General features: G+C 43.0%; 2 protein-coding genes across 7 annotated transcripts in view; both read left to right on the forward strand.

Annotated features, from left to right (window-relative positions):
• The first annotated feature begins 8,855 nt into the window (after nt 1–8,855).
• LOC139556913 (large ribosomal subunit protein eL32-like) lies at nt 8,856–18,623 on the forward strand. 3 transcript variants are annotated; one of them, XM_071371042.1, is made up of 4 exons: nt 8,856–9,374; nt 10,079–10,185; nt 10,400–10,581; nt 18,454–18,623. In XM_071371042.1, the coding sequence occupies exons 2-4, from the start codon at nt 10,090–10,092 to the stop codon at nt 18,581–18,583; spliced, it is 408 nt and encodes a 135-aa protein (XP_071227143.1). In that variant the 5' UTR covers nt 8,856–9,374; nt 10,079–10,089; the 3' UTR covers nt 18,584–18,623. The 3 variants fall into 3 exon arrangements, with proteins under 3 accessions (XP_071227143.1, XP_071227144.1, XP_071227145.1); XM_071371043.1 differs by having other exon boundaries at nt 8,936–9,370; XM_071371044.1 differs by having other exon boundaries at nt 9,329–9,566.
• A 5,527-nt stretch (nt 18,624–24,150) lies between these two features.
• LOC139556911 (glutamate receptor-interacting protein 2-like) overlaps nt 24,151–25,629 on the forward strand; it is a 59,154-nt gene continuing 57,675 nt past the window's right edge. For 3 of the 4 annotated variants that reach the window (XM_071371033.1, XM_071371034.1, XM_071371038.1), the window contains exon 1: nt 24,151–24,627. In XM_071371033.1, coding sequence (XP_071227134.1) covers nt 24,465–24,627 — 163 coding nt within the window. In that variant the 5' untranslated portion in view covers nt 24,151–24,464. The remainder of the gene's footprint in view (nt 24,628–25,629) is intronic. The other variant, XM_071371036.1, reaches the window with a different exon arrangement.

A 25,629-nucleotide genomic window follows, 5' to 3' on the forward strand; every position in this document is an offset into this window, starting at 1 on the left:
TGTCGTTCTCAACTAACATCAAGGCGGTGACCCGTTCCTGTAGGTTCATGCTCTACAACATTCGCAGAGTACGACCCTGCCTCACGCAGGAAGCGGCGCAGGTCCTAATCCAGGCACTTGTCATCTCCCGTCTGGATTACTGCAACTCGCTGTTGGCTGGGCTCCCTGCCTGTGCCATTAAACCCCTACAACTCATCCAGAACGCCGCAGCCCGTCTGGTGTTCAACTTTCCCAAGTTCTCTCACGTCACCCCGCTCCTCCGCTCTCTCCACTGGCTTCCAGTTGAAGCTCGCATCCGCTACAAGACCATGGTGCTTGCCTACGGAGCTGTGAGGGGAACGGCACCTCCGTACCTTCAGGCTCTGATCAGGCCCTACACCCAAACAAGGGCACTGCGTTCATCCACCTCTGGCCTGCTCGCCTCCCTACCTCTGAGGAAGTACAGTTCCCGCTCAGCCCAGTCAAAACTGTTCGCTGCTCTGGCACCCCAATGGTGGAACAAACTCCCTCACGACGCCAGGTCAGCGGAGTCAATCACCACCTTCCGGAGACACCTGAAACCCCACCTCTTTAAGGAATACCTAGGATAGGATAAAGTAATCCTTCTAACCCCCCCCCCCCCTTAAAAGAGTTAGATGCACTATTGTAAAGTGGTTGTTCCACTGGATATCATAAGGTGAATGCACCAATTTGTAAGTCGCTCTGGATAAGAGCGTCTGCTAAATGACTTAAATGTAATGTAAATGTAGATGGGTTAAGGGGGAGGAGTGATGAGAGTAGTAGAGATTTACCAGTACAGAGGAATAGGCCAAAAAGTAAAATAAGTTTCAGTAAGATTGGATTTTTAGCATTTATAGCAATGGTTATCAATTGTACTACACGGATGGATCAGAACTCTCAGAAAATTGAGGTTGTTGTGGCAGCGGCAGAGAGGTATTTGGGTGTGCGAGACTTGACATCCGAAGAGTTACAGGGTGTGTTAAGTGGTGATGTCCCATTCTTTAAGGATGATGGCATGAGGTAGGAATAAATACATTTAATTAGTGGAATAGGGCGGTGTTCATTTTATTGTATATCATTTTGAAATTAGTGAGCGTAGTGTTAGATGGTAAGGTATTTATTTAGTACATGTTTGTTTGTTTTTCAAGTTAAGTATAAGGGAGTTGTACTCCAGTCTAGTAGGTGGCGGTAATGCAACAAATTGGATGCCAACCGTAGTTAAACCTTATAGAAGAAGAAGCACGTCACTCGTCAGCCATCTTCTCAGGCGCATCATTCATTTCCAATGAAAGCTGTGTTTGCCTTGCAGCATTACGTTGCAGAGGCAGTTGCATTCCGTTCGGTGTGGTGCATACGTTGGATTTATCGAATGTATTTGTCAAACTGTATGCATTGAACTTTTGTTGCATACATACAACAACAAAAAACTACCCTTTACACCCCCGGCTATAATGTGGATAAAGAGTTACTTGTCTAACAGAACACAGAGGGTGTTCTTTAATGGAAGCCTATGAAATATAATCCAGTTAGAATCAGGAATTCCCCAGGGTAGCTATTTAGGCCACTTACTTTTTTCAATGTTTACTAACGACATGCCACTGACTTTGAGTAAAGTATATCATAGTTTTGATGTCTTTGCTATTATTCTACAATGTAAAAATAAATTAAATCCCTTGACAGAGTAGGTGTTCTAAAACTTTTGACCGGTAGTGTGTATATATATTTATAAAATACATCTCGCTCTATTTTCTCCCACTGCCAGCCACTGGGCTTCCTCTCACCACCATTTGATGGTGAGTGCCAGATGCTTCACATTTATACATCCGGTGAAATATCTGTCTCATTGTTCTATCTATGGCATAGCTCTAGATGAGTAAACTGATGTTTTTCTGGTCTCTGACACCCAAAGTCAGTAAACTAGGCTACTTTCTATTATAATCAATCAAATGTGGTAAGTTTGTAATTTTTGTGAAATACCCCTTCCATGGAAGCTTTCAGATTGATATTGAATAAGCCAAAAACAGCAATACCCCTCCTAAGGATCTAAAACATGCTCTAAGGTACCTGCATTTATTCGTTTTTCCCACAAATATTTTAAAGGATGGCTGTCATGACTATCCTGGTGGAGGTTCCAAGGCCTCAGATCAGCTTGGCAAATGACTGACATATAACCAGACCTGGGCCGGTTTTATGACACCTCAGGCCAATTGTAAATCTTATGCAGCAGAGAACCCTCTCTTGCTTTTTAGTATCATGATTGGAATTTCTTTGTTACAGAGACATTCTGCCGCCCAAAAACTCTCCAAAGAGGGAACTTTGGAACAATATTTCTAAGATAAGAATGTTAAGAATGGTCAGTGGGGTTCTAAAGAAAAATCATGTGTTATTGCTTTTCATTTGGTGATGTTAATAAAAACTGTATGAACCGAATACTGTAACTTAGGGAGGAAATCCCCTTTGGATGTTAAGTTTCCATCCAATATGATTTTAATAGGAATATGAAGATCGTTGAAACTATTTTTGTTAAGCTAGGAATGTGATTTTAGTTTTATAACGGATCATAGTTTTCATGTCCCTTGCACATTAACCTAAACCACGTGCCGAATGAGGTCAGAAGAGCGTGTCAGTGTGATGGAGTGCCTAAAAGGACTTGCTAAGAATTAACACATGAGACTAGCAGACGTGAAGCGTACGCTAAACATTACAAATGGTTTAAACTCTAAGACCAGCAAACGTGTAGCTGTGGCTACACGGCTGAAACAACCTTCCGACAGGGCTTGGTTCTGACCGAGATAGACGACGAATGAAGGCATTCACCACTTAAATACATTTGTTACTTTCTTACCCAAGCGGGCGGTGGTTCATGTGCAAGGTATATGATTAATGTGAGAATAGTTATCGAATGTATCTGCGATAAATGTCCCTTTCTCTAGCTCTCTCTTTCCCCACCCCCTCTCCATTGTGTAACAAGCCGTAATATCTTGTCAGCCACTCGGGACTTTTGTCTCATGCAAGTGTCTATGTGTATTCTGTGTTATTATTTAGTTAGTCAATAAATAATGAAATCAATTTGTGTAGAACTGAATAATCAGAAAAGGCTGGGGTTCTTGCGGATTCAAGAAGTCTGCGACGTTCAGAATGAGACATATGAGGTAATGATTAATAAATGACTTATCGTACAGGAGGGGACTGAGCACGCAGCCCTGTGTTGAGGATCAGTGTGGCGGATGTGTTGTTACCTACCCTTACCACCTGTGGGCGGGCCGTTAGGAAATCCAGGATCCAGTTGCAGAGGGAGGTGTTTAGTCCCAGGGTCCTTAGCTTATTGATGAGCTTTGAGGGCACTATGGTGTTGAACGCTGAGCTGTAGTCAATGAATAGCATTCTCACGTAGGTGTTCCTTTTGTCCAGGTGGGAAAGGGCAGTGTGGAGTGCAATAGAGATTGCATCATCTTTGGATCCGTTAGGGCGGTATGCACATTGGAGTGGGTCTAGAGTTTCTGGGATAATGGTATTGATGTGAGCCATGACCAGCCTTTCAAAGCACTTCATGGCTACAGACGTGAGTGCTACGGGTCGGTAGTCATTTAGGCAGGTTACCTTAGTGTTCTTGGGCACAGGCACTATGGTGGTCTGCTTAAAACATGTTGGTATTACAGACTCGGACAGGGAGAGGTTGAAAATGTCAGTGAAGACACTTGCCAATTGGTCAGTGTATGCTCGCAGTACACGTTCTGGTAATCTGTTCTTTTGAGTTTTGAAGTTGAGTCTTGGCCTGACAAAGTGAAGTTAGTTATCCTGTATGAGCTTATTTGCCAAATACATTACGATGTTATAGGTGTCCAGCTTAACGGCATGTGGCAGCAGTGTGTAGGAGGGAGGGTCCAAGGTGTGAGAAATGTGCAGAAGGGCATGAGGCAAAGGAATGTGTGGTATTGGGGAAAGTAGTGGAATGTGTTAATTGTAGGGGTGCCCATGGAGCTGAGGATCAGAAATGTCCCGTGCGAGAGAGGCAGGTTGAGGTTTCCAGGGTTAGAGTAGTGCAGAAGTTGTCATATGCTGAGGCAGTGAAGAAAGTAGAGGTAGATTTCCCCCCTCTGATAACCAGGTGGTGAATCGCATCTCTGCATGTCTGGCAGACATATCAGTGTGGATGACGGATCACCACCTCAAGCTGAACCTCGGCAAGACGGAGCTGCTCTTCCTCCCGGGGAAGGACTGCCCGTTCCATGATCTCGCCATCACGGTTGACAACTCCATTGTGTCCTCCTCCCAGAGTGCTAAGAACCTTGGCGTGATCCTGGACAACACCCTGTCGTTCTCAACTAACATCAAGGCGGTGACCCGTTCCTGTAGGTTCATGCTCTACAACATTCGCAGAGTACGACCCTGCCTCACGCAGGAAGCGGCGCAGGTCCTAATCCAGGCACTTGTCATCTCCCGTCTGGATTACTGCAACTCGCTGTTGGCTGGGCTCCCTGCCTGTGCCATTAAACCCCTACAACTCATCCAGAACGCCGCAGCCCGTCTGGTGTTCAACTTTCCCAAGTTCTCTCACGTCACCCCGCTCCTCCGCTCTCTCCACTGGCTTCCAGTTGAAGCTCGCATCCGCTACAAGACCATGGTGCTTGCCTACGGAGCTGTGAGGGGAACGGCACCTCCGTACCTTCAGGCTCTGATCAGGCCCTACACCCAAACAAGGGCACTGCGTTCATCCACCTCTGGCCTGCTCGCCTCCCTACCTCTGAGGAAGTACAGTTCCCGCTCAGCCCAGTCAAAACTGTTCGCTGCTCTGGCACCCCAATGGTGGAACAAACTCCCTCACGACGCCAGGTCAGCGGAGTCAATCACCACCTTCCGGAGACACCTGAAACCCCACCTCTTTAAGGAATACCTAGGATAGGATAAAGTAATCCTTCTAACCCCCCCCCCCCTTAAAAGAGTTAGATGCACTATTGTAAAGTGGTTGTTCCACTGGATATCATAAGGTGAATGCACCAATTTGTAAGTCGCTCTGGATAAGAGCGTCTGCTAAATGACTTAAATGTAATGTAAATGTAGATGGGTTAAGGGGGAGGAGTGATGAGAGTAGTAGAGATTTACCAGTACAGAGGAATAGGCCAAAAAGTAAAATAAGTTTCAGTAAGATTGGATTTTTAGCATTTATAGCAATGGTTATCAATTGTACTACACGGATGGATCAGAACTCTCAGAAAATTGAGGTTGTTGTGGCAGCGGCAGAGAGGTATTTGGGTGTGCGAGACTTGACATCCGAAGAGTTACAGGGTGTGTTAAGTGGTGATGTCCCATTCTTTAAGGATGATGGCATGAGGTAGGAATAAATACATTTAATTAGTGGAATAGGGCGGTGTTCATTTTATTGTATATCATTTTGAAATTAGTGAGCGTAGTGTTAGATGGTAGGGTATTTATTTAGTACATGTTTGTTTGTTTTTCAAGTTAAGTATAAGGGAGTTGTACTCCAGTCTAGTAGGTGGCGGTAATGCAACAAATTGGATGCCAACCGTAGTTAAACCTTATAGAAGAAGAAGCACGTCACTCGTCAGCCATCTTCTCAGGCGCATCATTCATTTCCAATGAAAGCTGTGTTTGCCTTGCAGCATTACGTTGCAGAGGCAGTTGCATTCCGTTCGGTGTGGTGCATACGTTGGATTTATCGAATGTATTTGTCAAACTGTATGCATTGAACTTTTGTTGCATACATACAAAAAAAAAACTACCCTTTACACCCCCGGCTATAATGTGGATAAAGAGTTACTTGTCTAACAGAACACAGAGGGTGTTCTTTAATGGAAGCCTATGAAATATAATCCAGTTAGAATCAGGAATTCCCCAGGGTAGCTATTTAGGCCACTTACTTTTTCAATGTTTACTAACGACATGCCACTGACTTTGAGTAAAGTATATCATAGTTTTGATGTCTTTGCTATTATTCTACAATGTAAAAATAAATTAAATCCCTTGACAGAGTAGGTGTTCTAAAACTTTTGACCGGTAGTGTGTATATATATTTATAAAATACATCTCGCTCTATTTTCTCCCACTGCCAGCCACTGGGCTTCCTCTCACCACCATTTGATGGTGAGTGCCAGATGCTTCACATTTATACATCCGGTGAAATATCTGTCTCATTGTTCTATCTATGGCATAGCTCTAGATGAGTAAACTGATGTTTTTCTGGTCTCTGACACCCAAAGTCAGTAAACTAGGCTACTTTCTATTATAATCAATCAAATGTGGTAAGTTTATAATTTTTGTGAAATACCCCTTCCATGGAAGCTTTCAGATTGATATTGAATAAGCCAAAAACAGCAATACCCCTCCTAAGGATCTAAAACATGCTCTAAGGTACCTGCATTTATTCGTTTTTTCCACAAATATTTTAAAGGATGGCTGTCATGACTATCCTGGTGGAGGTTCCAAGGCCTCAGATCAGCTTGGCAAATGACTGACATATAACCAGACCTGGGCCGGTTTTATGACACCTCAGGCCAATTGTAAATCTTATGCAGCAGAGAACCCTCTCTTGCTTTTTAGTATCATGATTGGAATTTCTTTGTTACAGAGACATTCTGCCGCCCAAAAACTCTCCAAAGAGGGAACTTTGGAACAATATTTCTAAGATAAGAATGTTAAGAATGGTCAGTGGGGATCTAAAGAAAAATCATGTCTTATTGCTTTTCATTTGGTGATGTTAATAAAAACTGTATGAACCGAATACTGTAACTTAGGGAGGAAATCCCCTTTGGATGTTAAGTTTCCATCCAATATGATTTTAATAGGAATATGAAGATCGTTGAAACTATTTTTGTTAAGCTAGGAATGTGATTTTAGTTTTATAACGGATCATAGTTTTCATGTCCCTTGCACATTAACCTAAACCACGTGCCGAATGAGGTCAGAAGAGCGTGTCAGTGTGATGGAGTGCCTAAAAGGACTTGCTAAGAATTAACACATGAGACTAGCAGACGTGAAGCGTACGCTAAACATTACAAATGGTTTAAACTCTAAGACCAGCAAACGTGTAGCTGTGGCTACACGGCTGAAACAACCTTCCGACAGGGCTTGGTTCTGACCGAGATAGACGACGAATGAAGGCATTCACCACTTAAATACATTTGTTACTTTCTTACCCAAGCGGGCGGTGGTTCATGTGCAAGGTATATGATTAATGTGAGAATAGTTATCGAATGTATCTGCGATAAATGTCCCTTTCTCTAGCTCTCTCTTTCCCCACCCCCTCTCCATTGTGTAACAAGCCGTAATATCTTGTCAGCCACTCGGGACTTTTGTCTCATGCAAGTGTCTATGTGTATTCTGTGTTATTATTTAGTTAGTCAATAAATAATGAAATCAATTTGTGTAGAACTGAATAATCAGAAAAGGCTGGGGTTCTTGCGGATTCAAGAAGTCTGCGACGTTCAGAATGAGACATATGAGGTAATGATTAATAAATGACTTATCGTACAGGAGGGGACTGAGCACGCAGCCCTGTGTTGAGGATCAGTGTGGCGGATGTGTTGTTACCTACCCTTACCACCTGTGGGCGGGCCGTTAGGAAATCCAGGATCCAGTTGCAGAGGGAGGTGTTTAGTCCCAGGGTCCTTAGCTTATTGATGAGCTTTGAGGGCACTATGGTGTTGAACGCTGAGCTGTAGTCAATGAATAGCATTCTCACGTAGGTGTTCCTTTTGTCCAGGTGGGAAAGGGCAGTGTGGAGTGCAATAGAGATTGCATCATCTTTGGATCCGTTAGGGCGGTATGCACATTGGAGTGGGTCTAGAGTTTCTGGGATAATGGTATTGATGTGAGCCATGACCAGCCTTTCAAAGCACTTCATGGCTACAGACGTGAGTGCTACGGGTCGGTAGTCATTTAGGCAGGTTACCTTAGTGTTCTTGGGCACAGGCACTATGGTGGTCTGCTTAAAACATGTTGGTATTACAGACTCGGACAGGGAGAGGTTGAAAATGTCAGTGAAGACACTTGCCAATTGGTCAGTGTATGCTCGCAGTACACGTTCTGGTAATCTGTTCTTTTGAGTTTTGAAGTTGAGTCTTGGCCTGACAAAGTGAAGTTAGTTATCCTGTATGAGCTTATTTGCCAAATACATTACGATGTTATAGGTGTCCAGCTTAACGGCATGTGGCAGCAGTGTGTAGGAGGGAGGGTCCAAGGTGTGAGAAATGTGCAGAAGGGCATGAGGCAAAGGAATGTGTGGTATTGGGGAAAGTAGTGGAATGTGTTAATTGTAGGGGTGCCCATGGAGCTGAGGATCAGAAATGTCCCGTGCGAGAGAGGCAGGTTGAGGTTTCCAGGGTTAGAGTAGTGCAGAAGTTGTCATATGCTGAGGCAGTGAAGAAAGTAGAGGTAGATGGGTTAAGGGGGAGGAGTGATGAGAGTAGTAGAGATTTACCAGTACAGAGGAATAGGCCAAAAAGTAAAATAAGTTTCAGTAAGATTGGATTTTTAGCATTTATAGCAATGGTTATCAATTGTACTACACGGATGGATCAGAACTCTCAGAAAATTGAGGTTGTTGTGGCAGCGGCAGAGAGGTATTTGGGTGTGCGAGACTTGACATCCGAAGAGTTACAGGGTGTGTTAAGTGGTGATGTCCCATTCTTTAAGGATGATGGCATGAGGTAGGAATAAATACATTTAATTAGTGGAATAGGGCGGTGTTCATTTTATTGTATATCATTTTGAAATTAGTGAGCGTAGTGTTAGATGGTAGGGTATTTATTTAGTACATGTTTGTTTGTTTTTCAAGTTAAGTATAAGGGAGTTGTACTCCAGTCTAGTAGGTGGCGGTAATGCAACAAATTGGATGCCAACCGTAGTTAAACCTCATAGAAGAAGAAGCACGTCACTCGTCAGCCATCTTCTCAGGCGCATCATTCATTTCCAATGAAAGCTGTGTTTGCCTTGCAGCATTACGTTGCAGAGGCAGTTGCATTGCGTTCGGTGTGGTGCATACGTTGGATTTATCGAATGTATTTGTCAAACTGTATGCATTGAACTTTTGTTGCATACATATCCAGATGATGATGATGCTTACTATTTTGCGCAAAAACGCTGTCGGTGTGTTCGAAGCTGTCAATATATCATCAATACGTCCACTCCTATGTATAGAGTTTATGTCGTGATCTCACAAAAAACTTTTGTTGCCATGAGCTCACAATGAGTCATTTTGAGGGAGATGTCCTGAATTTGGGATAAGTAGTGCCTAGACGAGCTACTCTACTTCCAGTTCTCTCATTTACTACACTACCCATATCACCTTGCGGTCCTTAACGGAAGTCCTTTCCTTTCCGCCGTTGCTGACTCCCTTCCTAAAATTACACAGGCGGGTGAGTTTATCAAAATCTATGTCCATCTACTGGTTTAGTAGACAAAATAAATAATGTTGACATAGATAATCACCGGCGCAAATTCAACATTCAGAAGTTATCGAATAGTATAGACACTGCACATTTTGAAATACCATGGTTTCGAACGGCTTGCATTCCATGTGCTAGCTAGCCTTCCTATTATTATAACGGGTTAGTGACTAGCTATGTCTCTACACTGTTGCCGACACGTGTTCGTTCTATAAACCATGCTTTAATTTAGCTTGTTTTTTATGACCGACGCTAAGGTTTTAGGATCACCCTGGAATTCATATCACTACCTGTTGGCTACTTTAACAATTACCAGACTAACAACGCAGCCAGCCCTCAAACAATGTTGTTTGCTGTAGCTAGAACACACCTGCTACTTCAATGCGATTGACTGTTGTAAAGGTCACGTCGAGGTGTCTGTTGACTGAAGTTAACCGTCAGCTACCTGTAGTATGCTATTGCGATAAAGGGATAATCTTAATGACATACACCGTGCTAGCTGCCTTGTTTTCGAATGAGAGTTGTTGGCTTTTAGTTACTAGTCATGTAACTGTGACTAACGTTCCACAACCACTGATTTTGGGTGATTTAGATATGCAATTATTGATTTTTTTTGCCAGTTGTGAAACACTGCCAACAATTAAGTTAACAAGTAACATTTTACCCCATTACAGGTCAGGTCACCATGGCAGCCCTCCGACCTCTTACCAAGCCGAAGATTGTCAAGAAGAGGGTTAAGAAGTTCATTCGCCATCAGTCTGACAGATATGTCAAGGTTGCGGTAAGAGCGTTTGCTACATGCATAACTTTAAAGATGATAGATCTTCCTTTGTGAATGTACAGTTGTGTAATTTGTGGCGCGAGCGACGCTTTTCAGACAGTACACATGCAGAGAGGCAAAGGACATTGATCTCCCTCGAGCAAAGTAGTTGGAAGGAACATTGATCATAATTGCTTTAGTAATAAGTAACATCTTTTTATTTGTCCCCCTCCAGAAAAGCTGGCGTAAGCCCAGGGGTATTGACAACAGAGTCCGCAGGCGGTTTAAGGGCCAGATGCTGATGCCCAACATCGGTTATGGTAGTAACAAGAAGACCAAGCACATGCTGCCCTCTGGCTTCAGGAAGTTCCTGGTGCACAACATCAAGGAGCTTGAGGTCCTCATGATGAGCAACAAGTACGTTTTGTTGGGTGCACAGTATTATTCCCTTGGGGTCCATTTGGCTTGTTTACTCAAACAAGTATCATTAGATACGCAGTAACATGCTTTAATATAGTCTGGTCTTCTTTCTAAAGGTACTACATACAAAATGTGTAGGACAAGTTGTTTAGAGTTTTCTTTTTGATCTGCATTTTTTTTTTTTTTTTCCCCCAGCATTATCCACTAGGTTTGCTACAGGTATAACATCCTAGGAAATGTTTTATTGACACAAGCTGTCTCCAATCAATCTGTAGTTGTGTGTGTTTGGGGGGGATCGCCTAAGCCAGGGGAGGCGTAGCTCTAGGAATCTTAATAGCGCAAAGCCTATTATTTGACAGGGAATACTATTTGTAGCTAAGTAATTCAACACCTCACTTTGCTCAAGTTGGTCCTCTCCAGTGGACTCAGAAGTTGTATCTAAAAATGCGGACCTGTCAACCTGCACGTATTTTGCGTACCATGCTTGAGTACCCTAGTATGAAAAACTACCCAAAAAATGCAAAAGAAAAAAAAATAGTCTTCAAGTTGGCACATTGTGGTTTTTGACTCAACCGTTTGACGTGGTAGCGGAGGCAGTCAGAGGACTTGGTCGAGGAGGACCACATCTCTAGCTCTCTCCCATGTAGTCGTAGTACTATCAAAGATGGTTGATAAATGGCTGTTGACTATTGGGGGGAAATTGTCAGTACCTGTCTTAGGGGGTTGGCTCTTCCATAGACACCACTGCGATAGCAGCTGGTTCTAGTTAATTTACGTTAATTGAACCAGAAAAAACAGCTAGTGTGTTGTCTTGCTTCCTTTTCTGTCTCTGGTATATAAAAAATTCCTCCCTTGAGCTGGATGGCAGCTCTCCACTTTGTCAGTTAATGCCACTCATGTGAGGAAAAAGGGTAGGAAAAAATCGAGAACGAACTGTTTGCCAAATCTATTTTACAAAATTGTATGTTTGTCAAGTGAACGATCACTATTTTGTAGTCAACTAAGGCTTCATTACAACGATGGTAGTTTGCTACAGCGTTTAGTCAACTAAGTGAGAACACTTGTCTGCACATGCTTTGATCTCCTCAACAGTAGTATGCACGCATGCATTGACAAGGAATGAAACGTGGGTCACTGCGTGGATGGATACAGACCAGCTGTTCCGATGATACTGTCCTTCACAGAAAGTTACGTTAGGCCTACTAATCTTTTAACAGTATGTTAAAAATGTCTTCATCTTTCCTCTTGATATAGATGTATGCCAACAGTAGGCTTCTAATAATGTGATAGTCAGTTTACCAATAACAATGAATGGTAGCCCAGTAGACAAGACTAACTTGATAGATTAGGTTGTGGATGGAGATCTGAAACGAGCTCATATAGGCCTAGTTCAGTTGTTTCATATTCCAAATAGCCTACAGTAAGGTAGACCAGTGTTTCCCAAACTCTGTACTGGGGCCCCCCAGGTTGGGTAGGTGTAGGCCAGGAGGGTGTCAAGTCAACTTCTGTTTGAAGCTGGTGTGAAAAAGTAAAAGCCGCAAAAACAACTTACTCGCGGGAAGCCTAAAAATAGAGCACATAGAACTGCTACTTAGGCTTGCTTTCAATGAGAATTTTTTTTGAGTTTAAGATCTGTCCATGTGAATTTTGTCCGGTCGCCCAAAAATAGATTTTGCAACTTTAAGGATTCTAGCTTTATAAAATGTTCATTGTGCTCAATTTATTTCTGTGCGCCTTCATCTTTCAACTTGGGGGCACACATGCTCCATGTAAAATATAGTCAGCGTAGAGACCTGCATGGGCCAGGGGTGCGGCCGCCGCACTGAAGTGATACTCCCCAGAAAATGTCAAGGTTGGCAGGTCGGAAAATGGGTCAATTAGGGGCAGTTTAAGGGGAGCGTCAATAAATCCAATCATGGAAGTGTGCTGTAGCGAACTGAGTCTTCCCCCAACCGGCAGTCGAACCCGGGTCCAGCAACTGTCAAGCCAACACCTTAACCGTTACGCCTGTCCCCCCCACCAAGCATTCACACACAACCAGACATTGATTGGAGACAGCTTGACAAATGTCTGAAATAATGCAGAGAAAAAACTAAGCTAGCAAGCTTGGTATTTATTTAAAAAAAAAAAATGTGCATATGAAAGAAATATGACATTAACGTCATGGAGTGCGTCCAAAAAGTCGCATGAAGAGTATGAAATATGTACTCTCATCCTATGATGGACATACACGGGCCTTGGCCAAAACATTCATTGTAACCTAGATAGAATACCAGAAATTAAAGAGAGATTGTCTTTGGTTGAAAATCCAAATGTTGTCCATACATAACTTAATCTAATTGGTACACAAACGCTTAAAGGTAGTCAGTGGTGCGTGAAATAAAAACCAACGTCAAGCCAATTTGAAGCGCAAGTATCTGCTGTTTTGATCACATAGCGATCACGATGTAACAGCGTGAAGGGGACCTGTGCTTATGCGCAGATACTCAGTCGGACTATGTGAGAGAGATATTTGTGCTGCTCGTGGCTAATATAATGCTGAGTTTAACTGTATGCTAAACAGCAGGGTTTCCCAACTGGTGGAGGTGGGTTGTTTTATTTGGCCTTCCAAACTTTCTCAGCCAAATTTTTTCCTATATATTTTTTCCTATATATTCATTGTTGGACATAAACTGTGGAAATCAGCTCCAAATGATTTTTTTTTTGGGGGGGGGGGGTTCAACTCAAGTACTCCCACGCATAATAGAGATTGCTTACTTACGTGTCCCTTTCGAACAATGCAGAGTTTAAGATGAGAAACAATTTAATTGATCGCATACAAATGTAAACAAGGTTTGAAATGATTGTTTTATTCAAATATTATTTCTGTTTGGTCTTCTTGCGGTCAATTTGCTGTCTACAAATTATTCTATAAAGTTACTTACCCAGTCAGATATAGTGTGGTGGCAAGAGGAATTTAGTCAAATTGTTTTCCTTTTCCACCAAATGTTGGCATGCATGCTGGCGACGTTACCAAGGCTACTTTCAGTTGCAGATAGACATTCTAATGAATAGAGCTGACCTTATTCCTTATTCAACATGTCAGAGAGGCATGTTGGTCTACATAGCATATTTCAATCTGAACGTTCCATAATGTTCCTAATGAACATGCCCCAGGTTGTTACTGTAGCAATAGCTAGCCAATAAGGTAACATGACAGAACAAGGTGTAGCCTTAAACAGATGGTTAACGGGCAGTTCCGCAAGTAGCCTAGTTTCAGAACGGCCCGCGATATGCTTTTTGAATGTAAAATGCAACCTGCCAATGCAGGATAGAAAGGGGGAAAAAACAGCGCACCTTTATTTAACTAGGTAGGCAAGTTGAGAACAAGTTCTCATTTACAACTGCGACCTGGCCAAGATAAAGCAAAGCAGTTCAACACATAACAACACAGAGTTACACATGGAGTAAAACAAACATGCAGTCAATAATATAGTAGAAAAATACATCTTTATACAATGTGAGCAAATGAGGTGAGATAAGCGAGGTAAAGGCAATAAATAGGCCATAGTGGCGAAGTAAATACAATATAGCAATTAAAACACTGGAATGGTAGATTTGACAGTAGATGAGTGTGCAAAGTAGAAATACTGGGGTGCTAAATAAATAAATACAGTAGGGGAAGAGGTAGTTGTTTGGGCTATTTATAGATGGGCTATGTGCAGTGATCTGTGAGCTGCTCTGACAGCTGGTGCTTAAAGCTAGTGAGGGAGATATGAGTCTCCAGCTTCAGAGATTTTTGTAGTTCGTTCCAGTCAATGGCAGCAGAGAACTGGAAGGAGAGGCCGCCAAAAGAGGAATTGGCTTTGGGGGTGACGAGGGTGGGTGCAGCTATGGTGACCAGCGAGCAGAGATAAGGCGGGACTTTACCTAGCAGGGTCTTGTAGATGACCTGGAGCCAGTGGGTTTGGCGACGAGTATGAAGCGATGGCCAGCCAACGAGAGCATACAGGTCGCAGTGGTGGGTAGTATATGGGGCTTTGGTGACAAAACGGATGGCACTGTGATAGACTGCATCCAATTTGTTGAGTAGAGTGTTGGAGGCTATTTTGTACATGACATCGCCGAAGTCGAGGATCGGTAGGATGGTCAGTTTTACGAGGGTATGTTTGGCAGCATGGGTGAAGGATGCTTTGTTGCGAAATAGGAAGCCAATTCTAGATTTAACTTTGGATTGGAGATGTTTTATGTGAGTCTGGAAGGAGAGTTTACAGTCTAACCAGACACCTAGGTATTTGTAGTTGTCCACATATTCTAAGTCAGAACCGTCCAGAGTAGTGATGCTGGACGGGCAGACAGGTGCGGGCAGCGATCGGTTGAAGAGCATGCATTTAGTTTTACTTGTATTTAAGAGCAGTTGGAGGCCACGGAAGGAGAGTTGTATGGCATTGAAGCTCGTCTGGAGGGTTGTTAACCTCTCTAGGGTATGTGGGACGGTAGCGTCTCCCCTCGTCAACAGCCAGTGAAACTGCAGGGTGCCAAATTCAAAACAGAAATCCCATAATTAAAATTCCTCAAACATACATGTATTTTACACCATTTTAAAGATACACTTGTTGTAAATCCAGCCACAGTGTCCGATTTCAAATAAGCTTTACGACGAAAGTGAACCAAACGAATATGTTAGGTGACTGCCTATTCACAGAAAAACCCAGCCATTTTTCCGGAGTCACAAAAAGCAGAAATATAGATACAATTAATCACTAACCTTTGATCTTCATCAGATGACACTCATAGAACTTCATGTTACACAATACATGTATGTTTTGTTCGGTAAAGTTCATATTTATATCCAAAAATCTCAGTTTACATTGGTGCGTTATGTTCAGTAGTTCCAAAACATCCGGTGATTTTGCAGAGAGCCACATCAATTTACAGAAATAGTAATCATAAATGTTGATGAAAATACTAGTGTTACACATTGAATTTTAGATCCACTTCTCCTTAATGCAACCGCTGTGTCAGATTTCAAAAAGGCTTTACGGAAAAAGCAAACCATGCAATTATCTGAGTACGGGGCTCAGACGACAAATCAACCCAAAGAGATATCCGCCATGTTGGAGTCAACATAAGTCAGAAATAGCATTATATAAATATTCACTTACCTTTGATGATCTTCATCAGAATGCACTCCCAGAAATCCCAGTTCCACAAATGTTTGTTTTGTTCGATAATGTCCATCATTTATGTCCAAATTCCTCCTTGTTTTTCGCGCGTTCAGTACACAATCTAAACTCACGACGTGCTTGCAAGTCCAGCAGAAAGTACGGACAAAAAGTTCCGTTACAGTCCGTAGAAACATGTCAAACGATGTATAGAATCAATCTTTAGGATGTTTTTAACATAAATCTTCAATAATGTTCCAACCGGAGAATTCCTTTTGTCTTCAGAAATGCGATGGAACGCAGCTAACTCTCACATGAACGCGCATGGTCAGCTCGTGGCACTCTGGGAGAGACCTTACTCAATCTCCTCTTATTCGCCCCCACTAAACAGTAGAAGCATCAAACAAGGTTCTGTAGACTGTTGACATCTAGTGGAAGCCTTAGGAAGTGCAACATGACCCCATTTCCACTATCTTGGATAAGCAAAGAGTTGAAAACCTACAAACCTCAGATTTCCCACTTCCTGGTTGGATTTTTTTCTCAGGTTTTTGCCTGCCATATGAGTTCTGTTGTACTCACAGACATCATTCAAACTGTTTTAAAAACTTCAGAGTGTGTTCTATCCAAATCTACTAATACTATGTATATCCTCGGATCTGGGCCTGAGTAGCAGGCAGTTTACTCTGGGCACGCTTTTCATCCGGATGTGAAAATACTGCCCCCTACCCTAAAGAAGTTAAGATGGTGGGGAAGGCATTTTTAAAGAATAACCAGGCATCCTCTACTGACGGGATGAGGTCAATATCCTTCCAGGATACCTGGGCCAGGTCGTTTAGAAAGGCCTGCTCGCTGAAGTGTTTCAGGGATCGTTTGATAGTGATGAGTGGAGGTTGTTTGACCGCTAACCCATTACGGATGCAGGCAATGCGGCAGTGATCGCTGAGATCTTGGTTGAAAACAGCAGAGGTGTATTTAGAGGGCAAATTGGTTAGGATGATATCTATGAGGGTGCCCGTGTTTACGGATTTGTGGTTGTACCTGGTGGGTTCATTGATAATTTGTGTGCGATTGAGGGCATCAAGCTTAGATTGTAGGATGGCCGGGTGTTTAGCATGTCCCAGTTTAGGTCACCTAGCAGCATGAGCTCTGAAGATAGATGGGGGGCAATCAGTTCACATATGGTATCCAGAGCAGAGCTGGGGGCAGAGGGTGGTCTATAGCAGGCTGCAACGGTGAGAGAATTGTTTTTAGAGAGGTGGAATTTTAAAAGTAGAAGTTCAAATTGTTTAGGTACAGACCTGGCTAGTAGGACAGAACTCTGCAGGCTATCTTTGCAGTAGATTGCAACACCGCCCCCTTTGGCCATTCTATCTTGTCTGAAAATGTTGTAGTTGGGGATGGAGATTTCAGAGTTATTGGTGGTCTTCCTAAGCCAGGATTCAGACACGGCTAGGACATCCGGGTTGGCAGAGTGTGCTAAAGCAGTGAATAAAACAAACTTAGGGAGGAGGCTTCTATTGTTAACATGCATGAAACCAAGGCTATTACGGTTACAGAAGTCATCAAAATAGAGCGCCTGGGGAATAGGAGTGAAGTTAGGCACTGCAGGGCCTGGATTCACCTCTATATCGCCAGAGTAGGATAAGGGTACGGCTAAAAGCTATGAGAATTGGACGTCTAGGACGTCCGGAACAGAGAGTAAAAAGAGCAGGTTTCTGGGGGCGATAAAATAGATTCAAGGTATAGTGTACAGACAGTATGGTAGGATGTGAATACAGTGGAGGTAAACCTAGGCATTGAGTGATGATGAAAGAGATGTCTCTAGAAACATAATTGAAACCAGGTGATCTCATCGTATGTGTGGGTGGTGGAACTGAAGGGTTGGATAAGGTATAATGAGCAGGGCTAGAGGCTCTACAGTGAACACTAACCAGAACAGCAATGGACAAGGCATATTGACATTAAGGAGAGGCATGCTTAGCCAAGTGATCATAAGGGTCCAGTGAGTAGTGAGGTTGGTTGGGGTCACGGCGATTCAGACATTATGTGTACATATTATTATTATTATACGTATTATGGGTCATATCTTTTGAACTGTAAGTGCTAGAATCAAGTTGCTTTTTTTGATGAAAATACCTACTTGGCTACAGAACCTGGCTATGAAATACAGTTGGTATAGTGGGAGGGTTGGAAGACTACAAATTTAAAGACAGTTCTATACTGTTTTACTATTAAATGCAATGCTGCTATTTTAAATTTTGTCAAGCAGCTTGTGTTACTTAACCAGGGAAAACGTAGCTAACTAGATGGCTGGTGGTGACTGGTTAGTTACAGGGAAAGCAAGAGAGACGCCTGCGAGATGTGTATAATCAGAGCAGAGCTGGTCTGCCTGTGCCCACAATCATCATTTGCTCCACCACAGCTCAACAGTTCATGTAGGCTGTGTGCCAGGTGTGGCGCATCTTTCCCACTGCTTAACAGAACTGCGCTGTTAATATTATTTGTTCTTATCGCTCTCAATCGTTCCAAAAACTCTTGTCCACTCCATTTAGTAGTCAGATTTTGTCCACAGAGAGAATTTCGTCTCGTTTTAGTCAACTGAAATGATTTTTTTTTGTCTATTTGGTCAGTTATAGTCTCGTTAATTGCCACTGAAAAATAGGCGTTTGACAAATAATTTAGTAACTATTTCTGTTGACAATTTATCCTGCTCTCACCTCCGTAGGACCCATGCTGCTGAGATCGCCCACAACGTGTCTTCCAAGAACAGGAAGCTGATTGTGGAGAGAGCAGCCCAGCTGGCCATCAAGATCACCAACCCCAATGCCAGACTCCGCAGCGAGGAGAACGAGTGATCCAGCCATTATTTCCCAATAAAACATATGTTTAAATGTGTATGGTCTCCTGACAAATAATTTTTTCTGGTCTAAGACTTTGCTTTAGCTAGACTGTTCAAATTCTCTACCCTTTTCCCCATATTCCTGACACCAATCCTCCCTTTAAAGTGGTGAGTAAACATGTGGGCGAAGGGTTGAGAATTGGTCTGGTTTAGCATGACTGGTTTAGACAGTTCTGAGATTTCTTTGAGAACCATTGAAAGTGTGAAGTTCCGAGTGCACCTTTGTGAGAAGGGTTATGAAATACATCCTTGGGTTAGCTTAAAGTTTTTGTTCAAGAAGTTAACTTTTTTTCAGACAATCCTATATATAGTCCTACCTGTTAGACAGCCCTATAGAGCAGACAGGGTTGTATCGGAGAAAAAAAACAGCACTTTATTTAGAATATTTCAATATCACAAGCTAGGCTTCTCTAATTTGTGACAGATTTTCATGTGAATATTCTACAATCAGCGTAAATACAATATTTATGCTGATTGCGTTTCCATCAAATTGACTTGAGGATGAAAGTCTGTGCGTGATGCCATAGTGTAACATCCGGCGCCGAAACGAGATGGCCGCCTCGCTTCGCGTTCCTTGGAAAATATGCAGTATTTTGTTTTTTTATGTGTTATTTCTTACATCGGTACCCCAGGTAATCTTAGGTTTCATTACATACAGTCGGGAGGAACTACTGAATATACGATTAACGTCAACTCATCATCGTTCCTACCAGGAATATGACTTTCCCGAAACGGATCCAGTGTTTTGCCTTCCACCCAATACAATGGATCTGATCCCAGCCGGCGACCCTGTGCGACGCCGTAAAAGGGGCAAACGAGGCGGTCTCCTGGCCAGGCTTCGGAGACGGGCACATCGCGCTCCACTCCCTAGCATACTACTCGCCAATGTCCAGTCTCTTGACAATAAGGTTGATGAAATCCGAGCACGGGTAGCATTCCAGAGAGACATCAGGGATTGCAACGTGCTCTGCTTCACGGAAACATGGCTAACTCAAGAGACGCTAACGGAGTCGGTGCAGCCAGCTGGTTTCTTCATGCATCGCGCCGACAGAAACAAACATCTTTCTGGTAAGAAGAGGGGCGGGGGGGTATGCCTTATGATTAACGAGACGTGGTGTGATCATCATAACAACACACAGGAACTCAAGTCATTCTGTTCACCTGATCTAGAACTCCTCACAATAAAATGTCGACCGCATTATCTACCAAGGGAATTCTCTTCAATCATAATCACAGCCGTATATATTCCCCCCCAAGCAGACACATCGATGGCCCTGAACGAACTTTATCTGACTCTTTGTAAACTGGAAACCACACACCCTGAGGCTGCATTCATCGTAGCTGGGGATTTTAACAAGGCTAATCTAAAAACAAAACTCCCTAAATTCTATCAGCATATCGATTGTGCTACCAGGGCTGGAAAAACCCTAGATCATTGTTATACTAATTTCCGCGACGCATATAAGGCCCTCCCCCGCCCCCCTTTCGGAAAAGCTGACCACGACTCCATTTTGTTGATTCCAGCCTACAAACAGAAACTAAAACAACAAGCTCCCGCGCTCAGGTCTGTTCAACGCTGGTCCGACCAATCTGATTCCACTCTTCAAGACTGCTTCGATCACGCGGATTGGAATATGTTCCGCATTGCGTCCAACAACAATATGGACGAATATGCTGATTCGGTGAGCGAGTTCATTAGGAAGTGCATTGACGATGTCGTACCCACAGCAACGATTAAAACATTCCCAAACCAGAAACCGTGGATTGACGGCAGCATTCGCGTGAAACTGAAAGCGCGAACCACTGCTTTTAACCAGGGCAAGGTGACCGGAAGCATGACCGAATACAAACAGTGTAGCTATTCTCTCCGCAAGGCAATCAAACAGGCTAAGTCCCAGTACAGAGACAAAATCGAGTCGCAATTCAACAGCTCAGACACAAGAGGTATGTGGCAGGGTCTACAGTCAATCACGGATTACAAAAAGAAAACCAGCCCCGTCGCGGACCAGGATGTCTTGCTCCCAGACAGGCTAAACAACTTTTTTGCCCGCTTTGAGGACAATACAGTGCCACTGACACGGCCCCCTACCAAAACCTGCGGGCTCTCCTTCACTGCAGCCGAGGTGAGTAAAACATTTAAACGTGTTAACCCTCGCAAGGCTGCAGGCCCAGACGGCATTCCCAGCCGCGTCCTCAGAGCATGCGCAGACCAGCTGGCTGGTGTGTTTACGGACATATTCAATCAATCCTTATCCCAGTCTGCTGTTCCCACATGCTTCAAGAGGGCCACCATTGTTCCTGTTCCCAAGAAAGCTAAGGTAACTGAGCTAAACGACTACCGCCCCGTAGCACTCACTTCCGTCATCATGAAGTGCTTTGAGAGACTAGTCAAGGAACATATCACCTCCACCCTACCGGACACCCTAGACCCACTCCAATTTGCTTACTGACCCAATAGGTCCACAGACGACGCAATCGCAACCACACTGCACACTGCCCTAACCCATCTGGACAAGAGGAATACCCATGTGAGAATGCTGTTCATCGATTACAGCTCAGCATTTAACACCATAGTACCCTCCAAACTCGTCATCAAGCTCGAGACCCTGGGTCTCGACCCCGCCCTGTGCAACTGGGTCCTGGACTTCCTGACGGGCCGCCCCCAGGTGGTGAGGGTAGGTAACAACATCTCCACCCCGCTGATCCTCAACACTGGGGCCCCACAAGGGTGCGTTCTGAGCCCTCTCCTGTACTCCCTGTTCACCCACGACTGCGTGGCCATGCACGCCTCCAACTCAATCATCAAGTTTGCGGATGACACTACAGTGGTAGGCTTGATTACCAACAACGACGAGACGGCCTACAGGGAGGAGGTGAGGGCCCTCGGAGTGTGGTGTCAGGAAAATAACCTCACACTCAACGTCAACAAAACAAAGGAGATGATTGTGGACTTCAGGAAACAGCAGAGGGAGCACCCCCCTATCCACATCGACGGGTCAGTAGTGGAGAAGGTGGAAAGTTTTAAGTTCCTCGGTGTACACATCACGGACAAACTGAATTGGTCCACCCACACAGACAGCGTCGTGAAGAAGGCGCAGCAGCGCCTCTTCAACCTCAGGAGGCTGAAGAAATTCGGCTTGTCACCAAAAGCACTCACAAACTTCTACAGATGCACAATCGAGAGCATCCTGTCGGGCTGTATCACCGCCTGGTACGGCAACTGCTCCGCCCACAACCGTAAGGCTCTCCAGAGGGTAGTGAGGTCTGCAGAACGCATCACCGGGGGCAAACTACCTGCCCTCCAGGACACCTACACCACCCGATGTCACAGGAAGGCCATAAAGATCATCAAGGACAACAACCACCCAAGCCACTGCCTGTTCACCCCGCTATCATCCAGAAGGCGAGGTCAGTACAGGTGCATCAAAGCAGGGACCGAGAGACTGAAAAACAGCTTCTATCTCAAGGCCATCAGACTGTTAAACAGCCACCACTAACATTTAGCGGCCGCTGCCAACATACTGACTCAACTCCAGCCACTTTAAAAATGGGAATTGATGGAAATTATGTAAAAATGTACCACTAGCCACTTTAAACAATGCCACTTAATATAATGTTTACATACCCTACATTACCCATCTCATATGTATATACTGTACTCTATATCATCTACTGCATCTTGCCATCTTTATGTAATACATGTACCACTAGCCACTTTAAACTATGCCACTTTATGTTTACATACCCTACAGTACTCATCTCATATGTATATACCGTACTCTATACCATCTACTGCATCTTGCCTATGCCGTTCTGTACCACCACTCATTCATATATCTTTATGTACATATTCTTTATCCCTTTACACTTGTGTGTGTATAAGGTAGTAGTTGTGGAATTGTTAGGTTAGATTACTTGTTGGTTATTACTGCATTGTCGGAACTAGAAGCACAAGCATTTCGCTACACTCGCATGAACATCTGCTAACCATGTGTATGTGACTAATAAAATTTGATTTGATTTGATTTGATTTAGTGCACATAAAAATTACTTCCGGTTGAATTCCCATGTACCGAATAAAAAAAATATTAGTTAAATGGGTTTCCATTGCATTTTCAACTCCGATGGTTTTGTCAGAAATGTTGCGTTATATAGCGCATGTTTCTTCTCTGATCTTGCCACATGCGTTCTAGCCAACAGCTCGCAGATACGGTGCAAGTATAGCCTGCCTATGAGATGACATTATGGACAAAAGAGCAAGCTTATTTTAATTCGTCAAACAGTAGCCAAGCATTATTGGGAAGGAGCATTAAGTTCACCACCTTGCACGTTCACCAAACCGATGAAGTTCCTGATTTATTTCATCTGTAGCCTAATAAAATGCATGCTTTCCCAAGTCATAGTCGGGGGACCACATGTCAAGTTTGCTACAAAGTGTGGGTTGTTATAGCAGTATTTGCACTTAAGTATTTCCACTGCCATTTCTCCCATAGTTAATTTTACAGACACAAGGTCCCTGTCTAGTGTGTTTTGTTGACATTTGGCGAGTTCATGACAAATTTGCTGTTTCAATCAGGCCTGCCCTGACTTTATTTTTATCCGTCATGTATTTTACGCGTATTAAGATTAGATGGAAACCTGGTTACTGGAGACCTGTGATCTGTGTGCAACACAAGGGACGTTTTAGACCTGTGTGACGTGTCTCGACTGAAACATAGCACTGACTCTACTGACTCTACTCTCGTCCCAAGTGCATCAGTGTTTGTTGTGATAACAGCCTTGTGGCACTTCAGCCGGATGTGCAGTCATCCTTGCCAACACTCTGTAGTGATCCTTAGCCCCATTCTGACAATTTAAGATTTAGTAAAGCAATGGAAACTTGTATGAAAGATGTTTTCAACTTCCGATTGATATGCTCCCAACAGGGATTTATTATGACGCTCGAAGTAGTTGAATCCCCTTTGAGATCTTTGAAGATCTTGAAGGAACTTCATAAAAATAATAAAAAGATATGTCTGGGACATTAATCCAACTACTACTCGATTATCATGAGTGCAATATGACAGAACCAGATGCTTTCAAATCAAGATATATCTTGATTTAATTTGCAAATATGTTGTAATTTAACACTTTACTTAGTTTTAAGAATTATCCAGAAATATCGATGACAATTGGCCCTCATAAATTAAAGTAATTTAATTTAGACAACCGCATACATTGTTTGGTTGGAATTACAGAAATTAACATGTTTAGATGCCCTTGTCAATCATCCACATTCATGCTGCAATTCTGAAATGCTATGTTTTGGCATGAATAAATAGCCAGTGTCTACCGCCAGCCACCTGGGGTGAAAGTTTCCATTGCGTTCTGGCAGGCTGTGCCATCTCTGCAGCATTTAGCTCCTATCCATCTGTTCATGTAAAATACTCTGTCAGTGATGAAAATCACAAACAATATAACATGCATTACATTTACATTACCTTACCTGAAATGAATAACAATGGACAGCATCTTCATGTTTTTGTTTGCATGCAGTTTTATTTTCACATTGTGTGTGTGTGTTACGAGAGAAGCAGACACTGGTGGGTTTATAAATATGCATAGATTTACGAATATGTATATCTGATCTTTCGTAGGATCAGTTTTTATTTTCCTATTCTCCATCTCATTTGTAGGCTTATTCAGACACACCTGAGGATGTTGGAACTCCTCCAGTTAGGGTGGGGATTGTGATGAGACCGCAGGACAGAGCTAGAAGCAACCGTTTGAGTAAAGAGAGCGATCGAAAGGAGAAAGCGAGATTTTTTTTTTAAACTTTCAGTGACTAGAGAGTGAATATGGCAGACAGAGTAATATGTGGAAAGGGACGCATGGCCAACCCAAAGCTCATCACCCTGGCCTTCTCTCAGACAGAGTCCATGAGGAAAGGAGGGGGAAAGAGGAGGATGTTCTCCTTTTCACTCCGTTGTCGGCTCGGGATCATCAGAGGGAGGACCAAAGGTAATGCCTACGCAACAATGTTTATGAATACTTATGATGGCAGAGCACACATTGTTTATTTTTGTTCATAAAGGCCAAACTGACTAGTTAATTGGGTTTTTATACTGCTACTGTATTGTATCTACTGCTGCAGGCTCCAGCCTGAGTTGTGTGAAAGCTGAAGTGCCTCCAATAGGAACCAGATGGCAATAACATAATAAAAACCTTTGAGTTACTTTTTTTATAAGGGATTTGCATTATCTTCGGTGAACATTTATTCCTTAGTTTAGACAATTTTAAATACGAATCTATACCTAGAACAATACCTAGAGTTTATCTTCTCGTCTATTTTGTTTTGTCAAAATCAATTAATGGAGTCATATTTTACCTTTAGTTTACGTTTGAGCTACCTTGCAGGTGAACATCGTACTATGATTATGAATTATGACTAAGTCATGTTCACCACCACTGAGCCTGTCTTGTAGCCTAAGTCATTTCGTGATTGGTGTGTTGACTCAAGTTTCTGTCATCCCTGCTGCATTCATTTGGTAGATTTATTCCCAACTAGAGCTGATAGCCATGAATTGGCAGTATGATCAGCTGCATGTTAGAAAATGTGCCCTGCTACCTTTTGGTTGGAGAATAGCTCATAGTTTAGCTTTTACTGTACTTCCAACGTATGTGAGAGCTTATTCTTTTAGAGGTAAGTGAAAATGTCATATCTTATTTAACATGTATTACAATGGTCTTTTAGAACTATCACTAATTGGAAGTGTAAGACAATAGCACTGTTTTATATACATTTAAACAGTCAAGTATCTGTTGAATCTAGAATCGATTGCATATTGCTTTCTAGCAGAATGTGTCTAATTTTTGTGTGTAATTGATTCTCTAGTCTAAACCCAGCATTTATTCTACTTTACAGAACTACACTGAGTGGGTGTGCTTCTACTACTATACATAATTGGGTGGTAGATAGCCTAGTGGTTAGAGCGTTGGACTAGTAACTGAAAGGTTGCAAGA

This window comes from Salvelinus alpinus, chromosome 28 (genome assembly GCF_045679555.1).
Source record: "Salvelinus alpinus chromosome 28, SLU_Salpinus.1, whole genome shotgun sequence".
NCBI classification, from domain to species: Eukaryota; Metazoa; Chordata; class Actinopteri; order Salmoniformes; family Salmonidae; genus Salvelinus; species Salvelinus alpinus.

Bases quoted from the DNA above. Each gene is read 5' to 3' on its own strand.
- LOC139556913 (XM_071371042.1), top strand. From the start codon at position 10,090: ATGGCAGCCCTCCGACCTCTTACCAAGCCGAAGATTGTCAAGAAGAGG. The intron at 10,186-10,399 runs GTAAGAGCGTTT...GTCCCCCTCCAG, and splicing joins ACAGATATGTCAAGGTTGCG to AAAAGCTGGCGTAAGCCCAG. The intron at 10,582-18,453 runs GTACGTTTTGTT...TCACCTCCGTAG, and splicing joins GTCCTCATGATGAGCAACAA to GACCCATGCTGCTGAGATCG.